General features: G+C 43.9%; 1 protein-coding gene across 1 annotated transcript; it reads left to right on the top strand.

The window, feature by feature from the left end:
• Positions 1–226: 226 nt before the first annotated feature.
• CCND3 (cyclin D3) lies at positions 227–20565 on the top strand. The gene is made up of 5 exons (XM_056844510.1): positions 227–421; positions 3853–4068; positions 9011–9170; positions 12054–12196; positions 20197–20565. The coding sequence occupies exons 1-5, from the start codon at positions 233–235 to the stop codon at positions 20368–20370; spliced, it is 882 nt and encodes a 293-aa protein (XP_056700488.1). The 5' UTR covers positions 227–232; the 3' UTR covers positions 20371–20565.
• The last annotated feature ends 616 nt before the right edge of the window (positions 20566–21181 follow it).

Below are 21181 nucleotides of genomic sequence, written 5' to 3'. Positions count from 1 at the left end.
AGGAGGAGGGTCCGGCCCCGGCGCCGCCTCTCTCGAAACTGGGTTCCTTGCTGCCAGTGCAGCCGGGAGCTTGGAGGAGGTTGGCAGAGGGAGGGGAGGCGGCTTCGCTGGGCTAGGTGGTGGTGGTGGTGGTGCTGGGGGGAGGGGGGGATCCAGCCTGCCGCCGGCCTGCGAGAGCAGGAGAGTCCTCCCCTCCCTCCGCTCCCCCCCCCCAGCCACCCTTGCCGGGCGCATGGAGCTGCTGTGCGGGGAGGGGGTGGTCCGGGCCAAGCGGGACCCGCAGCTGTTGAGCAACCGGCGCGTGCTGCGGAACCTGCTCCGGCAGGAGGAGCGCTACAGCCCCAACGTCGCTTACTTCCAGTGCGTGCAGAAAGAGATCCAGCCCTCCATGCGGAAGATGTTGGCTTTCTGGATGCTGGAGGTCTGTACGGGATCCCTGCGACTCGGGGCTCCCCCCCCCTCCCGCTTCCTCCTCTCGGAGCCCAGCGAGCACGTCCCCTTCCCACGCCCAGCCCTAAAGGCGCCCTTGTTGCTGTGTTTACTCGGGAGTCTCATTGGCCATTTATTCCTGGGAGGTTTTGCATTGGATTTGCCACCCTTTAGATGCACTTTCCCCCCATCCATATTCTCAAAGCTCAACAATAAGCCGCCATGCAGAGTTTTGAGAATTCAGATGGGGAAAATGTGCATCTATAGGGTGATAAATCCAATGCAAAACCTGCCATGAATAAATGGCCATTGATTTCAGTAGAGGTCACTTCCAAGCGAGCGTGTTTAGCGTTGCACCCCCTCCCCCCCCGAGCCGATGCATGCTTGCTCCGAAGAAAACCCCACTGAGATCACTGGAATTTACACCCGGAGTAAGCCTGCATTGAGCTGCGGCCTTAGTTTCGATCTGGTGGGGGATAAGACCAATCGTGGGAGATTCAGTCGCTCCTGAGGACAGGAGGGATTGTTTTGGGGGTGGGGGCTTAAGGGGTTTGTTCACTGCAAGAAGCTGGGCGTATTACAATGGGGTTTTTTAGGGGTGGGGGAGATGCGAAACTGAATTATTCAAGAGGGCTTTTCTATGCAAGGCAATAGGGTAGTACTGTACAAAATGATTGACAGAATTACTTGGGCAAGTTTGTAGGGACTGGAGTATGCTACTGTGTGCAGTTTGCTGTAAATTGGACCCTGCTGTGTAAATCGTGCATCATTTAATGTGTCGTGTTAACTCTTTACGCATTGCTTCAGTTCTGTTTTTTAGATTTCTGGTCGGCTCTACAACCCAAATCCTATTTTATTGTTTATGCGATGTCTCATCCTGTCTATCGCAATGACTCACTTGGTATAATTCTCCTTTAGTCCCAGTGAGAAAGGTGGGCCGTGAATAACGTCAATAAAATAAATCATTTGAAAAAGGGGGAAATTGTGAAAGATTCAGATGAGATCGATGTCCCTTCCAATGTGTCCTTTCAGTGGAAGAGCAGCTGAAAAGCACCCTGTTAGTGCTGTGCTGAGGGTGGGGGGGGGGAGGATCTGTGCAGTTTGTCACCAACCTTTCCCAGACAACCTGTAGGGGCTCCACTCACCGGTGGTGCTCCAGACTTCTGGATTAACAAATTTGTCACAATTAATTGTAAATTTTCAAACTAGAGTGCCAGACTGCAGAGGAGGAGGAAAGGGAAGAATTAAAAAAAAATTCTTTAGCATGGCAGGCAGAGATACTGTGGATTAGCATCAACTTGGAACTAGAGTGGGATTGCTTCCTTTATTTTGGATGGACTTCTCTGCAGTTAACAGAAAGCCAAAATTTAACAAGCAAGGCTCTGCCCAACATGCAGATGAAGTGATGCAGGTGGGGCTTCATTTGCTGAATTTCTGCCTGTGGGAACGAGGACACTGGAGTAGATGGATCTTTGGTCCGATCCCGCAAGGTTCTTACGTTCTTAAACCTGTCAAGCAATCCATGTGCGGCTGCCAAGCAAGCAGTGTGGTTTAACAGTTAGGGTGTTGTACTAGGATGTGGGACACCCACATTAAAATCCCCATGCTGCAGAGGGTGAATCACTTTCAGCCCAACCTAGCTCACAAAGTTGGGTGAGGATAAAATGGAGGAGGCCAGAACTATGTACACTGCTTTGAGCTCCTTGGAGGAAGGGCAGAATAGAAATGTACTGGATAACTAAATCCAGCCAGGTTCTTCTTATTCCTGCCAAGCAACCTGTGTTAAAGGTACATGAACCCTGTATCATGAAGGTGGCAATCGTACATTGAAGTTTCTGCAAGACAGATATCATATGAATTCAAATATTTTTCCTTCCCCTTTTTTTAGCATAGTATTCCAAAAAGCATTCAATATAAATAACTCTCCCTGAAAATCCAACTCTTAATTTGTTTGGGCTGGCTTGGAAATAGCCACTTGCCCAGTCATCTGTAGGATGCTAGAGTCACCTCAAGAACTCCATGCAGGGAAGCATTTATAAAGTAGAAAAGATTGGGGTTTTAAAAAAAATAGCCAGACATCAAAAGTCATGTGTGGGCAGGTGGGTACTGAATTTTTTCTCCTGGACTGAAGAATTTACTTGCCTTCAAGTCTAAGATAATTTATTTAAATGCATATGAATGTCAAACTAACAATTGAGGTTGGTATTTAAAGAGCAAACAAAAGCTATGTAGCAACAAGTACATACAAAAGAAAAATATCTAGTTGGCAATCCCTGGGACGTAGAAAGGTTGTGTGAAAAAGCTTTGCAAGTAGAGGGGAAAAAACCCTCAACATTTTACTTATTAAGCCAACATAATGAATTCAATATGGACCAAGTCTTGGGAACCCTGTCTAGTCAGTGGTCGGAATGAAGGACTTGGTGTCAGGGTTTTTTTGATTCCACAAATGGATCTTGGTTAATACTTGTCATCGTTTTGATAGCTTCCTCTATGCAAGCACCATTCATTTCAGCAGAGTATGCGCTGAGGCTGGGTTTGTGACGTTCTTGCAGGGGGAAGCATTTTCAAAACCAAGTGCTAATTTCTGTATTCTAAGTCTGAAACATCTCTAACTTGGGTTCAGTGGGTGCTGACCAAAATAAAAACTCTTCTGCTCTGAAGGAATGAATAAATCGGAGCAAATGAGTTCAGTTGATGGTCAATGTCTCTGGTGGTTTGAATGAATCTACCTTATACTGAGCCAGACTATTGATTCATCAAGGTCAGTCTTGTCTGCTCTGACTGGCAGCAGCTTTCCCAGATCTCAAGAACAGATCTTTCACATCATCCACTACCTGATCTTTTTAACTAGAGAAGCTGGGGATTGGACCTAGGACCTTTTCTGTGCAAAGTGGGTACTCTACCACTGAGCCACACCCCCACCCCATGTTACAAGTGGCCAGTTTTACAGGAGAATACACTATTTACTTCTCCCTTCAAGAAAAATGAAGACATAAAATATAAAGTAATTAATCTAATGCATTGAAGGATTTCCACCATCACCCATAATTAACATGTATGTTTAATATGAAAATTGCCTGACAGAAAATGCTGTGTCAATAATTTATTTTCTAAGGCACTGCAGTACCTGAGTACATGCATTGGTTGGTTAATATATATCTTCTGTGAAGAAAGGAATGGCTATTTTCATGGTACATGTGAGGAAGTGTGGCTCAGTGACTTAGCCAGGTTTGCAGAAAGCCTGTGGCAGCAGAAAATGGTACCTTGATCCCCATTTAAGCTCTTAGTCATCTGTATGCCTTGCTTCATCTTTACAAAAGGGCCGGTGTATTTTGATAATTAGTATTTTTGAAGCTTCTGTAAAGACTGAGGAAAATGATTTCCTGATTTATAAGCTTCTTCTGTTTCTCTGGATTTTGTCAGGTTTGTGAAGAACAAAAGTGCGAAGAGGAAGTTTTCCCCTTGGCCATGAATTATGTGGATCGCTACCTGTCTTGTGTCCCCACTCGCAAAAACCACTTGCAGCTTTTGGGTGCTGTCTGTATGCTTCTGGCCTCCAAGTTGCGAGACACCATGCCACTGACTGTGAAGAAACTCTGCATTTATACAGACAATTCTATCACACAATGCCAAGTTTTGGTAAGCTCTTTCCCCCCTCTTCCATTATGAGATTCCTTCTCTGAGATTCCTTGAGAGCTGGATTTTGCAGAAGTAGCAAAACTTGATTTAAAGCTGAACTGCCACTGGTGGAGGGCAGATACTAGAGCTTTATGACCCCTACCAATAGTAGTCCAATTTGTAAACCAAGCAAAATAAAGTGCAGGCATGAACTCATCCAGTATATAAGGGGTACTTCTCACTTACATCTGGGCACATGATGTTCTGTTTTTCCCCCACAGCGTTTGGCTGTATGCTATGATGCTTAGTCTGGTAGCATATAGTTCCTTTGTCATTCGCTCAACAGTGGTCAGACTAAGCGCTAATATAAAATGGCAGCAGACATGGGGTGCTTTGCACCAATGCCATAGCCACTGTTGCCTGTTCAAGTGACTAAACATACAGACTTTCAAAGATTGTTTTACATCATTTTTATTAAGAGTGTTTTTAAACACATATATATGAATGCAAAAATGCACAACCACCATGAGATTAGATTCTTCTAAAACATAGATTTATTGTTTTTTTGGCTGAACCCTTTGGTTGAATATGGTGCTGGTTTTCTAGAGACTAAGAGGAAAGGGCACCTCCAAGGGAGATCTGCTGTCCCTTGATTGGCTTGCCATGATTTTACCTTTCCACTGAGTACTTTAACAAAGAGGGTTGCTTTGGCTTAATCACTCAGTGTCACAGCTCTCATCCAAGACCAGGGCCTTTAATTCTTATCACCTGAGGTGAATAGCGGCCATCAAGGTGCAAGCTGCAAGGTGGGATGGTGCAGGAGTGATGTAATGGGAGAGATGGGAAAACCATCTAGTCCAACCCCCTGCTTAATGCTGGATCAGCCTAGAGCATCCCTGACAAGTGTTCTTATGTCTGGCTTAAATTGTTCTAATATTCTCTGAGTTTCAGATCTGGGAAATGAACTTTAGGTATACCCAGTTTCATCCATGCTGCTTTTCAGAGCGGTGAGGCAATAACCCTTCACTGGAGAGACATCGATCACACTGAGGGAGGATAATTGTGTCTTCACTTTGAGGAGCTTCTGCATAGTTGTCATCCATAGAATCATAGAGTTGGAAGGGGTCATACAGGCCATCTAGTCCAACCCCCTGCTTAATGCAGGATCATCCTAGAGTATCCCTGACAAGTGTTTGTCCAGCCTCTGCTTAAAGACTGCCAGTGAGGGGGAGCTCACCACCTCCCTAGGTAGCTGATTCCACTGCTGAACAGCTCTTATTGTAAAAAAAAAAAAAAATCTAATATCCAGCCAGAACCTTTCCACCCACAATTTAAACCCATTATTGCGAGTCCTATCCTCTGCTGCCAGCAGGAACAGCTCCCTGCCCTCCTCTAAGTGACAGCCCTTCAAATACTTAAAGAGAGCAATCATGTCCCCCCTCTGCCTTTCTCCAGACTAAACATTCCCAACTCCCTCAGCCTTTCTTCATAGGGCTTAGTCTGTAGGCCCCTTCACAAGAAATCAACTATATCATGTTGGCAGGTTGGATTGATTCTAAATCATGGTGATCTAAATTCCCAAGGAAAGAGGCTGACTTAAACCACTGTTTAAATCATGGTTTCAGTTTCTGAATTTGCATATTTCTTGGAGAAAGGCAAATCCAGTTGGTTGCTCATACTATTAAAGCAAATCTGTTCACAGTTAAAATACTGTCTAATCATTTATACTCTCTAGGATCATAATTTAAAACCTTTGGTCTTGTAAATAGCAAGCTGTTTTCACTAGAGAATTAATAGTTGCTTAGAAAAGCAATTGTGTGGTTAAGAATTTCTGTATGGCTCTCTAGATGTATGTAAAGACATAAGCAAAACCATTTTATCTTAAAACTAAATGCACAGAATTTTCCAGAAGAATAAGTCATTGGACAAAACAGTTTTAATGCCATGGAAAGGAAATGGGCATGCTGTTTGGTTGAGAGTCTATATATTCATATTTTTTCACAATAATAAATGTGTAGGCTATTGTTTCATATTTATAATGCTTGACTTGAAAGTCACATATTTTTGTCCCTTATTCATTCTTTTACTTACAAGCGCATATTTGAAAGAAGATCAGGATTCAGTTTACAGGAATTAAGAATGTAGACTTTAGTAAGTTTGTAATACATTTCTGATATCAGTAAGGGACTTTTAATATAACTGAAAGGGAGATTTGTTGGAATAATCTGTGAACTTTTTAGTGGAAAATGAAAAACAATGTAGCACCAGAGTGAGATTACAGAGATAATGGCAAAGGATTTAGTAGTCAAGGTTTTTAGACAAACAGGTGAATCTCTCACTTTGATCGTCTCCCTTTTTGGCATATGCCAGGTGGTTGTTGGTTTGCTTGAGTGAAAAGCAGAGATGGGTTTTTACTCCATGTTCATAAGGACCTGCATTTGGTGAGGGTGGTGATTGTCCATCTAAGCATAAAGAAGCATAAAGTAGCCTCCATTTGCAGGCATTTTAGTTTGCTATAAATTCACCCTTCCTCTTTTAGGAGTTGCCATGTACACAGTTTCTTCTTGTGTAGGCCTTTGGCAGGATGAGATCATTCACACTGTAGCTGTAATGACAGAGTATGACAGTTACTGACAAGTAGACCTTTCTGTTCATAAGGGTGTACAAGACCAGAAAAGTGTATATGAAGAAGGTCCCTCTCAACATGGTTTCCTCCCACTTGAGTTTGGTGTTCACATTGGTCAATGTGCTAAGGGCAAATGCTGGTTTGTTTGAATGAGAGGAACCAAACCTTCTAGATTTCATACTTGTAAAGGTGAACAGTTCTGCCTGTTGAAGAGGTATGGTAAGACCAGTGGCTAAGAAAGAAAGGGTGGATTTCTTTGGCATGTTAGGAGGTGGGTCTTCCTCTGCACAGGATAAACTCAAAGCCACTGAGTAATGCCCAGTGATGCTTCTGGGTGAGCAGTGCGGAAGACAGGAGTCTGACTTTGCCCCTTGATCCTAGATCTGCACTTGAGACTATCTGTGGTCCTGTAGCGGAGAGCTGTTAGTTGCCAAGAGGAAAGGTGGGGTATAAATATTTTAATAAATAGACATCAGAATGATTCTTATTTCTCTTTTGCTCTTGGAAGATCACCAGTACTAAGAAAGGTGTTCTGTTGGGAACGCTGGATGGCATTTGCTTCTGGGGCTGATAGTGTTAATACTTACACAACCGCAGAGAGCTGCTACTTCCCTCCTGTGTGTGCTAATAATGTCTCATGCCTTTCTTCTTTCACAACTGGGCAGTGAGAGTGATCCAGGGAGAGGAAAGAGAAAGCATCTTCATCAAGGTTTGGACAATGGCTACATCCTGGCTACTTATCAGGATGTAGCATCAAGGCAGCTCCCTGCCGGCTCCTGGAAGGAAAGCCGCCTTTCTTTCCCAGTGGGTCAGTTTCCTCCTTGCAGAGGAGGATGCCTGCTTGGCACCCTCTCAAAATCATAATGAAGTTATTCTTAGCAGAAGGAAATGATGCAACAAGGAATTTATCCACTTGAAGGAAGCTGGGTTTCCGTCCATGGGTATTATCTAAGCTGCCTTGCACTTTTCATTCAGCCAATTTTGCTATATGCACATTTAGCTGCAAAAATAGTCAAAAGAGAACACTGACTGTCAGCAGGTCACAAGGTCTGTAGCTTGATGGGATCTGCTTTCAGAATTCATTCATTAATCATCTGGTCCTTACAGCGATAAGGATTCTTGTTCTTCGAGATGTTCCGGACTGCTCCACAGCTATTGGAGTTACCGCCATTTCACCAGAAGATTGCTGAAAAGCAACAGAACATTCTCACATTTCCTGCCCTGTTAGGGATCTCTCAGGCATTTAGTGGTAGTATAAACTTCCCTTAGTATGAGGAACTAATGTCCTGAGTTGACCTGCAACTGGGGACCATATTTTGCATGCTCCCCCTATGTTAAAAAGATCCCTGCAAACTGAGAACTAGCATAGTCATGAGAGCTGGCATGTGCAAGAGAAAATTGCTTGGGAGTAACATGCGCTTACATTCTGAAGCAAAGGAAGAAGGTGGCTTCCCTGATATTCATCCTAAGAGCAATTGGGTGTAAGTGCTTTCGGCATAGCCCTTACTCAACAAGAATTTCCTTACAGCACAAAGTCTGTTGGGGAGTTAGAGTGTCGGAGCAGGATATAGGAGACCCAGGCTCAAATCACTGCTCAGCCATGAAGCCTACTGAGTGACCTCCGACCACTCACGTTCTCTTTCAACCTGTCTCTCCAGGCTGTTGAGAGGACAAAATAGGGGAGGGGAACCATGTATGCCATTCTGAGCTCCTTGGAGGAAGGGTGGGATAGAAATGTACAAGAGGGAGAGAGAGATCTTGGGGAAGGACTGTAGCTCAGTAGCAGAGCACATGCTTTGCAGAAGGTCCTGGAATCAGTCCCTGGCAACTCCATTGAAAGAGCAGTGGTCGTTGAGAAAGACCTCTCTCTGCTTGAGCTGGGAGAGCCGCTGCCAATCAGAGCAGTCTGTTACTGAGCTAAATAGACCAATTACCTGAGTCGCTATAAGGCAGCTTCTTACGTGAATGGGTCCTGTGAGAGCTCCTCTATGATTCTAAATCACGATGGGGAGTTTTGTGGTTCATCACATTTTAGAAGGCTTCCAGTGACTTGGCAAGCGGTATCTTTACAGTTGTAGTGAGGAGATCAGTCTTGATGCAGCTCTTCTTTCTGCTTATCTCAAAGGAAAGGAGAACAGCAGGGTGAGTAGCCAAAGCTTGTTTGCATCCTAGCTTCTGTTCACTAAGAGCAATAGCAGAAAGTTTGCTTTTATTGGAATGTCGTCCTGAATCCTCTGTGTTTCTTTAGAAGCGTCTTGAATCTTACTGTGTTGTTGTTGAACTGTATTCAGCCTCTTTGAAAAAGGGCCATAACACATTCTTCTCTTTTCTGTTCAGGACTGGGAGGTTTTAGTCCTAGAGAAGCTAAAGTGGGACCTGTTGTCGGTGATAGCAAACGACTTCCTGGATCATATTCTCCAGCGGCTCCCACTTCCCCAGAATAAAATAGACTTGGTGAAGAAACACGCACAGACTTTCATTGCATTGTGTGTTACAGGTATAAATTGTGTTGTGATAGATGGCCATCGTGGGGAGGGTGGAACAGGAGTTGGATTACAAAGCTAAAAAAAGCCTGACATTGGTTTTGATTCCAAGCTATACTCAGCACTCAGATGCTCATTTCTCAGAGACTCAGGATCTCTCCCATTGAGATCAGGATCCTTAGCTTCTGAGCTTTGCTTTCCATGTCTGAAAGGCACAAATTACAGTGTGATGGATATCTGACTGCACTAAAAGATTCTCTGTTGGTAAATGACATAATAACATCATCAACAAAAAGGCTAGTGTTGCATATTAAAAAGAAGTACAGTAAAGGCATAAGAACATAAAAAAAACCATGCTGGATCAGACCAAGGCCCATCAAGTCAGGTAGTCTGTACACACAGCTCAAAGAAGGTTCTAGTACCTGGTTCCAAGATAGAGCCTTTTTCAGAAGTTACTGTTGTGTTTGTGAGAAGGCTTCATCACCCGCAGCAGTTATCAGTCTTTCCAGACTTAGGACTCATTTTTTAACCATAGGCAGCAACATGAAACCACTGAAGAACAAGAGTTGGTTTTTATATGCCTTTTAAGGAGAATCAAACCAGCTTACAATCTCCTTCCTTTCCTCTCCCCACAACAGACACATTGGGAGGTAGTTGGGGCTGAGAGACCTCGAAGAGAACTGTGACAAGCCCAAGGTCACCCATGTGGACGAGTGAGGAATCAAATCCAGCTCTCCAGATTAGAGTCCACTGCTTCTAACCAGTACGCCATGCTGGCTCTCCTGAGCTACAAGTGCATGGCAGGCAGTCACATGACTTCATAATCATATGACAGAACAAGGAGGAGCCAGAGCCTGTGCCAAAGAGGCATCCTCTCCACTGCTGAGTGACCTTACCTCATTGTTCTGGTGCTCCTCTCAGCATGCACAAAAGGAGAGAGCGAAGGCATGGCACGTGTACCCAGTATCAACAGATACTTTCACAACCCCAAAACAATAGGACCCACCTGAGGGGTCCAACCCATGGGTTGAAGACCACTATATTGGACTGAGAGAGCCTTTAAATCACCACTGAGTGTTCTAATCTGGTTTGAGTATATTGGCTTAGCTAGTAAGACTGCTCACGTGCCATTGGCCATCCAAGGTAGGCATGGAATCACTCCTGAGTTTTCCTTGCACACTTGGAATGGATTTTCACTTTCACTTACCAGCTCTCCTGCTGCATTCATTGTACATGTGTGAGGGAAATGTCCAAAGGCCTCATCTCCACATGCAGGAGAATGCATGGCCAAATGCCGAAGAGGTAGAGCAGACTGCAGTATTTTAGACTGGCTGGTGAGTTTCAGTATTAAGTGCTCCTTCATGTATGAAAAATAAAACCTTACCTGTAAATAGAAAGTTGTCATAAGAGGGAAAAGTTCTAGACCTGCATTTTGACTACTTTGCTAATCGTCTATTTGCAAGGATTTTTAAATTTATGGGAACATTTAAAAAATGTGATCACCAACCTGCAGACTAAAGTGGTACAGTCCATTCTACCCCCTGAGGACCCAGCCACCTCATTCTTCTGCATGTGTAGACCAGGCCAAAAGAGGGACACGGTGACATGCATCATTAATGTTTGTATGCCTCCAGTGACATGCCATCACAAACAATTTGTCTGTGCCCTTATTCAAAGTGGCAGACTGCCCCCAGTTAATTAGGCATCTTAGACAAGTGCCACATGATTTCCCATTTACTTTTCAGTCCAGTGCTGGTGTGTTTAACCCTGGGAAGCGATTTTGTTAGTTTCAGGGATGGTGGCAAGAAAGCACATTGTGGCTGCCTAACATCTGTAGGATTCACTTCTCAGTCACTTCTGGGTGATCTGTAAGTGAATGAAGACTGCGCCGTGCAACAATGCTTTCCTACTTTCTTCCCCTGATGCTGATAAACCATGTTACCATGGACTGATGCGCAGTGGTATTAGCAGCATACCCAGAGGAAGAAGTTGTAGTACAGTTGTTGGGATGCACTGCATTTCCCCAAAACCAAATGCATTTCACATATGCCCCTCTTTTTCAGAGTGCTCCTGGAACACAAACTTCTAGCATTTCCTTGCAAGATTGTTTATGGAAGCTAACAGATTATGTGTGTTTTTGAATAGTGAATAAAGTTTCCAAATTCCCCAGCTTACTAATTAGCATTCAGGCTCAATTCAAGGTGTTGGTTTCAACCTTAAAAGTTAATCAAAAGGCCAGTGGCACCTTAAAGACTAACAATATTTATTTCAGTACGTGCTTTCCTGAATCATTGACATAAATGCTGTTAGTCTTTAAATGCACTGGACTTTTGTTTTATTTAGCTTCAGCCGGCTAACACAGCTATCCCTTTGCATTTAACCTTAGAGGCCTTTCATGGTCTGGGACCTACTTATCTACAGGAACACCTCTGCCCATGCAGTCCCTCCTGCCACTTATGCTCTGCATTTGATGTTCTACTCCATGTTCCATTAGTGCATGAGGAGGGCTCTTTTGGTGGTAGCTACGTAGCTCGAGTTTTAGATTGGCTTCCCAGGGAAGGTGTTCACTGAACTTCAGTTAGGAGCCAAAGTCAAATGAGCCAGATTCTCCATGCTGCTGTTTTGGGGTGTTTTTATTATTTGAAATTCATTTTCATTGTTATTAGTTGTGCCACTGTGATTTCAATAATTAATATGAACAGAATGAATGCAGAGTGAGGCAAGATACAAACATTTTTAATATTGAGTAAAGTAGTTCCCTAACATCTACCTGGGCGGTGCCTTCAGTTGTTTTTCCTTCTCTTAGGTATTATACCTTAATTGGATGTAGTGATAATCAGATGAGTGTCTATCTTTTTTCCTTTTTCTAACACTTTCTGTTCTTCTGGAATTTGCAGATTACACTTTTGCTATGTATCCACCATCTATGATTGCCACGGGTAGTATCGGAGCAGCAGTCCATGGTCTCTCTGCTTCATCTGATTGTATTTCTGGTGAGGAGCTTACAGAACTGCTTGCTAGCAGTACTGGCACGGAGGTGGTGAGTATATGCTACGAGGGAGCAAGATTTCAGAGTTGAGAAACAGGGTTACCACTCACATTTTGCTGCTGGGCTTCAGGCAAACTTTGCCTCCCCAAACAATGAGCATCTCTCTTTCAGTGACAAAGTAGCTAGAGGTTCTGACTATTGCCAGGTAGCGTGGCACTTAACCTGTCTTTACACAAAGAGAAACAGAGTAGAGAAGCAGTGGCTCACATCTCTTGTTGCCGGTTTGTTTACAGTGCAGTCTCAGAGTCATATCCTTCTAAGCCCACTGATTTCAGTAGACTTAGAAAGGTGTAACTCTACTTTCAGTTGCACTGCCAGAGGAATTTGACAGCCATAAAACATTTCTAGCAACACAATTGCTGTGGTTCTGTGTTGGAGCGTTAAACCGATGAAATGCTTGGGAGGCTGGCATTTTGAGATGTCCAGGCACATGAAAAGAAGCATATGAGAAAAACTCTGGATGGAGAAAGGGACCTCCTAACCTAGATTGGGAGAAGGATATTCCCTCCACGATAGATATGGCTGCCTTGTTAAGTAAACCAAGGCATTTTTTCAGCAGATTTGAGGAATGTGCCTGACAACTCTTGTAAGGCACAACAAGGCATTCTAACCCAGAGAAATACACTGGAATAAATTGTGCTTAAAATCAAATAAGGGAGTCTATGGCCGAATGAGGAGACAAACCCAGTCCATGTCAGTTACATAACCTCTCCTTCATCCATCTGAGAAGTCTGCTTGATAATAATCGCTCTTTTCCTTTGAATTTTCAGAAATGAGTCTCCCTTCATTTCTGCCTCTTGTGGGTCCGGACAACGCTGTGGTTTTGTAGAGACAGACAGTTGGGAGTAGAATCATACATATGTTCAGTCACCTACTATTATAAAAACTTGGAGCAACTCCAGAAATTCCTGGATGACACTTTGGCCCTCAGCTCTTCCTAGTCAGTCTTTCAGCCCAGCTATGGGACCAAGACCATGTTGGTTGCCCTCATAGATGATCTCCGCTGTCAGTTGGATCAAGGCGGTTTGGCACTGCTGATATTACTTGTCAGTGGGGTTCGATATGGTCGATCACGATCTGTTGACCTCCCACCTCACTGCCCTTGGAATCCAGGGGGTTGTTTTACAGTGGCTCTACTCCTTTCTCCTCAGCGTGGTCTAGTGGTTAAGAGTGGTGGTTTGGAGCGGTAGAGTCTGATCTAGAGAACTGGGTTTGATTCCCAACTCTTCCACATGAGCGGCGGAGGCTAATCTGGTGAACTGGATTTGTTTCCCCCACTCCTACACACGAAGCCAGCTGGGTGACCTGGGGTGAGTCACACTCTCTCAGCCCCACCTACCTCACAGGGTATCTGTTGTGGGGAGGGGAAGTGAAGGTGATTGTAAGCTGGTTTGATTCTCCCTTAAGTGGCAGAGAAAGTCGGCATATAAAAACCAACTCTTCTTCTTCTTTCTCCAGGGGTGGGGATAAAGGATGGCGCCAGGGGAGAAGGTATTAGCCAGGTATCCTCTTGAATGTGGGGTACAGCAGGGTCGATCCGCTCCCCAATGCTGCTTGAAGTCTATATGTGACCCCTTGCCCAATTGGTTAGGAGATTTGGGCTGAACTGTCACCAACCCTTTTTTGTCTTTAATATAAGGAGACATTTGAAAAGTGTGTATTCACCTGAATGGACAGGTGTTAGTGATGGGGTTGGCCAAAGTGGGGAGGGTGCAGGGCAGGCAGTGCATCTGTTCATGTGGTGCAGTGTCAGATTCCTGTCAAGGGCAAGGATGGAGTTCAGAGCAGCTCACTAAAATTGTCATTGTAGAATCCTCACTTGGGGCCAAAGAAGAGTGAAAAGCTGTCTTTTTAATATATTCTGTTACCTGGCAAGAACTTGAAAGGCAGAGAAGGGGACTGTGGAATCATACCTCTTTTGCAGTAATCACTGCCTGACAGTTGTGGAGTGGAAATCTCTCTCTCTGGGTTTCCTTGGCTTTTTGCCCCAAGCCCTTTGAATAGCCTGTAGCCAGCTGCTCACAAGCTGCTACTGTGAATGTGCTTGAGACTGAATGCTGCCCCTGTGAGCACAGTTGATTGAAGGCGGCGGCGAACAGGTGGGAGGTGGAGAGGATTACAGAAGGGGGGAAAGCTGACAAGGAGAAGATTAGATGCACTTAGAATTGCCAAGGCCTGATACCACAAGAGGAGGCCATGGTCCACCCTTTCTCCAGTTTGTCTCGCCAACTGGGTTCTTGCTCCCTGTCCATTTCCTTTCGGCCTCCTTCCTACTTTCCTGATCTTTTGTTTGTGAACTGTAGTTCAGAGGACAAACCAGCAGAGCTGGTACTCTTCTCATGGCATTGCCCTTGCCAGGCCCACCGTGCTTAATATGCTTCTTCCTCACTTGTTCATCCTCACTTGCGTTGGTTCTCTAAGGTTGACTGCTTTGTCTCTTGCGTCCCAATGTTCTCCATATGTTAAATACAGGCTGATGGTTGATGACATTGTTCATTAGGACTGGAGGACTTCAGACTAGGACAGCAAGCTGTTAATGCCAGCAGAAACCCCACCACCGCCATACTGATTTGGTGGTATCAAGCTAGTTAAGCTGCATGGAGTCTAGCCATGGGCTTTAAAGGTTCTGTCGCCCAAAAAGTTAATTATTTCTTTGGGATGAGGGCTATTGTGCAGGGTCCCATGAGTTTGATAGCAACCAGATTTGTTCTCAAGTTATTTCATATGCTGTACTAAACAAGCCTAGTTGAAGCCTCATAGCAGCATCTTGGACTGTGTAGACCAATCTGTTTTGCTGCATTTCAGCTTTGCTTAATATTTCCTTGGAATGTAGAGAATGTACCCTACATCTGCTTTATGCATCAGGGGCAGTTAGAAGAACAAGATTGGACTCTGAAGAGCTATGGACAGCACACAATAACACATAGACTTTGGCCTCTGCTCAGAAATGTTTGAAGCCTTCCTTCAGCTTAAATGGGTCTTCTGCTGGAATGGAAAAGCCTTTGTGCTCTTGTGTGCCTGTGTATCACAAAGTACATGATCTAGTGCAGCGGTTCCCAAACTTTTTGAGTCATGGAGTGCTTTTCAGGAGAGAAATTCGTCACGGAGCACTATTTTTCACCCAAATACTAAACCGAATGACAGTCGTATTTTTCTTTCCAGTCTCTTCACGGAGCACTAGGAGATGTTTTGTGGAGCACAGCTTGGTAACCGCTGATCTAGTGCAATATATGATATTGTGAGACTTCAAGTACTTGTTCTAAAATTTTTACTCCTTGTGGCTTCAGGAAATTGTGAAACTGGAGAGCTCGGCCTCTTGCTTAAAGCCTGTACTTCCCCCCCTTTTGCTTCCCTGTTTATACTAAAGTCTAAGACAGATTTTCTCCCACTTACCTCCCATGGAAATATGCAGTTTGAAGGAAACATATGTGTGGTTTTCCCTATGCATATCATTTGAATAGTTTAGCCCAAAATAAATTTTGGTTTCACCATCTTCTTGTTATGGATGAAAGGTGTGTATTCCTCCACTGAGGACTGGTGAAGATAAACCATTTTAGATGTGAAGTGGTTAACGACAACACATTATATCACATTACCCAGCATATGATCCATGGAGTTTTCCCATTTACTTTAGTGACCTCTCTTTTGTACACAGCTCACTGGATACTTCCAGGAAGCGCGAATCCCAGAATGCATAGTTGAACTCACTCGTGCATTCAGTTTCATTGCTTATGGCAAGCAAAAACCGTACCGGGGCTTTGTATTCAGAGCACTAGTTTATCACTCTCATATTTACAAGGGCAGGAGCAGCTTTCTGAACAGTGCTGGAGACCCCCTTGCAAAAGTAGACTTGGAAAGTTTAGTTCACAGGAAAAGGAGCTTGCAGTTGCCTTGCAGAATTCCTGATGAATGCATCTAAATTTCCTTAACCAATCTTCCTTCCTTTCGTAGCTAGTATTCTTCCCTTCACATGCACTTGCAGTCTGCCCAAGAAGCTTAGAATGGCCTTTGCTGAGTCCTTATTGCAGCTGGTGGAGGTTTTTAGAGGCCAGAGTTACTTGAACCATCTTGGGGAAGGAGTGTTGGGTGTTGCTATTTTTACTTGCCACATCCTCTGTCAATTTCTAAGAACCATTTGTGGATTCTTCGTAAGAGTGTGTATATAGAACAGGATCCTGCGAACAGAGCCTGCCTCAAGGACCGTGTTGGGGGTCCAATCAGAACCCTGAGACTCTGCAGTACAAAATGTCAGTTCGTTGCAAGCTGGGGCAAGAAGGTGACCCCTGGCCTTTAGAGATGGAGATGTGAGGCCCCGGTGCCGGTTGGGCTCACCACCATGACTCACAGCAAAACTAGAGGAGTTTCCTCATCTCATAGAGATATGTCATTGCTGTATGCAAGTCTTCCCAGATTGAAGGTTAGGATTTTCTCTTGCATTAAGATCAATATGTTAGGTGTAATATTCTCTGGAGAATTCAGCTACAGCTAGTTTATAGTATTCCTCTGAGATGGCTTGGACTCCAGTCTTTGTGCCGGTACCTTGCTTCTCCCCCCCCCCCCTTCAAACTGTAGACTATACCAGTTATTCAGTTGGAAAAAAATAGTTCTTTGTTAATTCAACAGGGTGAAGTCATCTTCCGTTTCTTTCATTCTCCCAAACAAATTCGGGCACAGGAGTTCTACCATCCTCTACCTGAGTTCAAAGGAACCTGGGTGGTTTATCCTTGACACAGGCTGTACTCTTAAAATTTACATTCATCACTTTACCTTAGACTTATACCCTGCCCCTCCCCTGGATCACAGGGCAGCTCACAACAGTTCAATAAACAATCGCTGAACAACAATAAAACATACAAAATCTTTAAAATACAAGATAGTAAGATAATAACCCAACAAATATCAAAATAAAACATCAGTTGGCCCCCCCAGCAACCATCCCACAAACCAGCTTGTTGTAGCGGTTAAGCCAGGTGTCGAACTAGGACCTGGGAAACCCAGGTTCAAATCCCCACTTGTGCCTTGGAAGCAACTTAACCTAGAGACATGCAAACATAAACAAACAAATTATTACATTATATTGGAACTTACTTTATGGTTACAATTCAATTATTACCGTCTTTAACATTCTTTTATATCCCACTTATATTTTCATATCTGATAATACCTTTTTTGGTTAGAATGACCCAATGTGTACCTTCTGAAGTAGGCACTTGGTTGAATTGAGTTAATGTTTGTTGAGTTTGGCGTTTTGCCTCTGTTGCATAGCTTTGCCATCCTGGGAGCTTGGTAGAAGGGTCCCACCCTAGAAAATGGCTTTTCAGTTCTGCCTTTAGTTCTCACGTGTTTATCACAGAGATTCACCAAGTAAATGTATTCTCCTCAAACAGTTTCTAGTCATCTTGTAGGGCTAGTTTACTGCCTCATGTCTTTAATTCCACCTCTTTTTCCTTTAATGTCAAAATGCCAACATTTGGAAAATAACATTAACACGTTTCATTGAATGTTTCAGTAGTCCAGTTTCAGTAGATCCAGTTTTGCAAACACTGAATATTGGATACCATTTTATGGTGAATTATTTGTGAATTAAATGTCTGTGTGCAGAATGGAAATTCTGGCACTTTATCAGTAAATGATAGGACACACTTGGGGTTTGATTTACCAGCTATCAGCTATACAGACTAGTATAATAGTTCTGCTTACAACTTATCCCAAAACTCACTGCAATCAGAAACTGCTTCCAGTACTGAAATTTTTATTTCCATCAGAGCAACAGGTATGAACCAAATTGCTGCCCAGTGTGCTCCATGCCAGAGCTGAGCTCTCAGGTGGGATGATGAGATCTCCCTGTCTTTTACATTGCTATTCAAAGCTGGTCCACCCTTCTAAGTCTGTTGACGTTAATAGACTTGGGAAGTGTGTAGAACTGCTTAGGATTGTACTGTTAGTGTTGAGGAATTCTTCAGGTGTGGTTTAGGATCTGACGGCCTACCATGGGGATGTGTTGCAGGGTGTGTGTTACATTTGGGGCTGTATGGTTGCTGGGAGGACAGTATTCTATAGGCAGGGGATATTGTTACAGCTCCTTTGATCAGAACACATCTGTGAAGATGATTATTGCAGGGGGGAAATCAATTTCATATAACTAATTCCAAAGGGGGTTAGCCATGTTAGCTTGCTGCAACCAAAACAACAAAGAATCTTGTTGCACCTTAAAAGCTAACAAATGTGTTGTACCATAAGCTTTCATGAGCCAGAGCCCACAGCTTTATTTAATTTATTTAAAACGTTTTTATGCCTTTCTACCCAAATAGGTCTTCAAGGCAGCAGACATGGAAATATTTGAACATTAATACGGCATTTAAAATACTATATACAATAATTCAATAAAAGCATATAAACACACACCACCAAAATCAGGGACGAGGGCCAATAACAGTTACTGAGGGTATGCCATATGCATTAAGTATTATGCTGAATTAGCAGATACATATATACACAAGAATACAACTAGAAACGGGGCGGGGCAGTAGAGTGATATTACACTGGGAAACCAATTTTCCTTCCTCCTGCTGCAGACCTCTGACTCCCCTCTCATGATGCTCCTAGCAGTCCTTCAGGAACAGCATTTTGGGCTGCAGCTGGAGGGGGGGATCTGAAGAAGTCCTATTCCATTGGTGGAAATAGCTTCCATTAGCAGAGATTTACCGTGCCAGAGCTGTTACATTCCATTGCACGGATGAAACCAGATCCAATCAGAATGGGCATGAAACATTTCCAGTTGCCAATGAATTGGCCCAATGAGATGAACAGAGAAACTATTACTTTGTGCAGTAAGATTCCACAGTACATTCCTGTAAGATTTTTAAAAGGTAAAGGTAGTTCCCTGTGCAAGCACTGGGTCATTACTGACCTGTGGGGTGACGTCACATCCCAGGGTTTACTAGGCAGACTTTGTTTACTGGGTGGTTTGCCATTGCCTTCCGCAGTCATCTCCCCTTTACCCCCAGCAAGCTGGGTACTCATTTTACTGACCTGGGAAGGATGGAAGGCTGAGTCACCCTTGAGCCGGCTACCTGAAACCAACTTCTGTCGGGATCAGGTCATGAACAGAGCTTAAACTGCGGTACTGCAGCTTACCACTGTGTGCCACGGGGCTCCTAAAATTATTATGTAAGATTATTACATTCTAGTAATATTGCTGTCTTTACTATCAGCCACCTGGAGTCTCTGCTGGAAGAAACATTATTTTCAACACTAAATTTGAAAAATAAATTGGTTGCAGGAAGGAGATTGCTTCTTCTTTTGCTGTAATCCCACCCTAAGTATTTTGAAACCTGCCTTACAAAAGCTTATTGTTCATTCTAGAAATGTATCCCAAAGTCAGAGGAGTATACTACTCCAGGGACCAAACCAGATGGTGTGTTTTCCAGTGCTTTTTTCAAATTAAATGTTCAGGTTTTCCCAATTTGAAACAGCGTCAGGGAGCATTGTTTTTTCCCCTCACTGTGGTAAAATACTGATACGGCTCCCACAGGATTCAGATTTAGAGAAGCTGAGTTCATATCCTTGTTCCCTGCAGCGCTACCTTAGACTAGTCAATTGAGCCAGCATGGTGTGGTGGTTAAGAGCGGCAGACTGTAACCTGGCGAACCGGGTTGGTTTCCCCACTCCTCCACATGAAGCCAGCTTGGTGACCTTGGGCTAGTCACAGTTCTCTTCGAACTCTCAGCCTCACCTACCTCACAAGGAGGAAGGGAAAGTGATCGTAAGCTGGTTTGAGACTCCTTAAAAGGTCGAGAAAAAGGGTATAAAACCCAACTCTTCTTCTTCACTAGAGCTAAAAGCCTTGCTTTTCCTCAGCTGCAGCCAAGCCCAAGACTGATGCCTCAAACGTTATGAGCTCACTTAATGTATTAGATATAAGTGCCTCAGATGAAAGACTTGCCTTGCCTTGAAAGAACTTGCCTTATCAACTCTCTCTTCATCCCTAGGACTGCCTGAAAGCTTGTCAGGAGCAGATTGAGGCTGCCTTAGCAGAGAACCTGAAACAGCCCTCCCAGCATCAACAGGAATACAATCCTGACAAGAATTCAGTTTACCAAGACAGCCAGGAAGTCATCTTGACCAACAACACTCCTACAGATGTCACAGACATCAACCTGTGACCAACTTCTCCCAGCAAGTAGACCTTCACGAAAGAGGCTTGAAACGTTTTGCACATGATCAAGGAAGTACGTGGGGAAAGGAGTACGTAGTCCCAAATAAAAGTGGCATTGGAGGGGTTTAGATGAATTAAATGGGTCTCAAAAGGGAATTGTCATCTTGTATTTAGGACTGTCCTAGGCTCAGGGGTGCTGTCTGTGATGGGTGAGCCGTACTTAAGCTTAGAAAGGGTGAGCGAGCTTCATGTTGGTTTCACAAGTTTATCAGTTGGGTTTGCTTTATTGGCGGGGTGCTGCTGATCACTGCCATTTTGTCCCTGTAATTGCTGTGTGCCTATTTCATGTATGTCAGTAAAGAAAACGCACTTTGTTATTTAAACCATGTTTGCCTTCCTTGAGGAAGTTTGATATTCACTCCACACTTCCTTCCTCATGCTGCCATATATGGCTACTGTCAGGGACCAAACTGTCCAGGGGGGGTGCTGGAATCATTTGCCTGTGTTATTCAGTGCCACAGAAGTCTGTTTTCCTTCAAAGGTTACTAGTAGCACAAGCTCTCCAACTGCTGTTTTCAGTGAAAATGAGACATTTGGGGCTTTTTTGTTTTTCTGTAGGTGCTTATACAATGTTGGTAGCCACATGAATGCTTGGCAGGTAGAAATTTCCTCTGTGCTGAGACCTGAAGTGATTGACTTGTACCTGCTGCCCCCAGTTGCATTTAATCACTTCCACAAGATGCACAAGTCCTTATTTATTGGAAAGACACTTTAGAAACTTGTGGAATGAGGGTTGGGGACTTGGTAAAATATGTTGT

This window comes from Euleptes europaea, chromosome 2 (assembly GCF_029931775.1).
Source record: "Euleptes europaea isolate rEulEur1 chromosome 2, rEulEur1.hap1, whole genome shotgun sequence".
In the NCBI taxonomy this organism is placed as follows: domain Eukaryota; kingdom Metazoa; phylum Chordata; class Lepidosauria; order Squamata; family Sphaerodactylidae; genus Euleptes; species Euleptes europaea.
Note: the sequence above shows the minus strand (reverse complement) of the source record. Positions and strands in the feature narration are given on the sequence as shown.

Excerpts from the sequence above, each read along its gene's own strand:
- CCND3 (XM_056844510.1), top strand. The coding sequence starts at position 233 with ATGGAGCTGCTGTGCGGGGAGGGGGTGGTCCGGGCCAAGCGGGACCCG. Across the intron at positions 422-3,852 it reads TGGCTTTCTGGATGCTGGAG|GTTTGTGAAGAACAAAAGTG; the intron begins GTCTGTACGGGA and ends GGATTTTGTCAG. Across the intron at positions 12,197-20,196 it reads GCAGTACTGGCACGGAGGTG|GACTGCCTGAAAGCTTGTCA; the intron begins GTGAGTATATGC and ends CTTCATCCCTAG.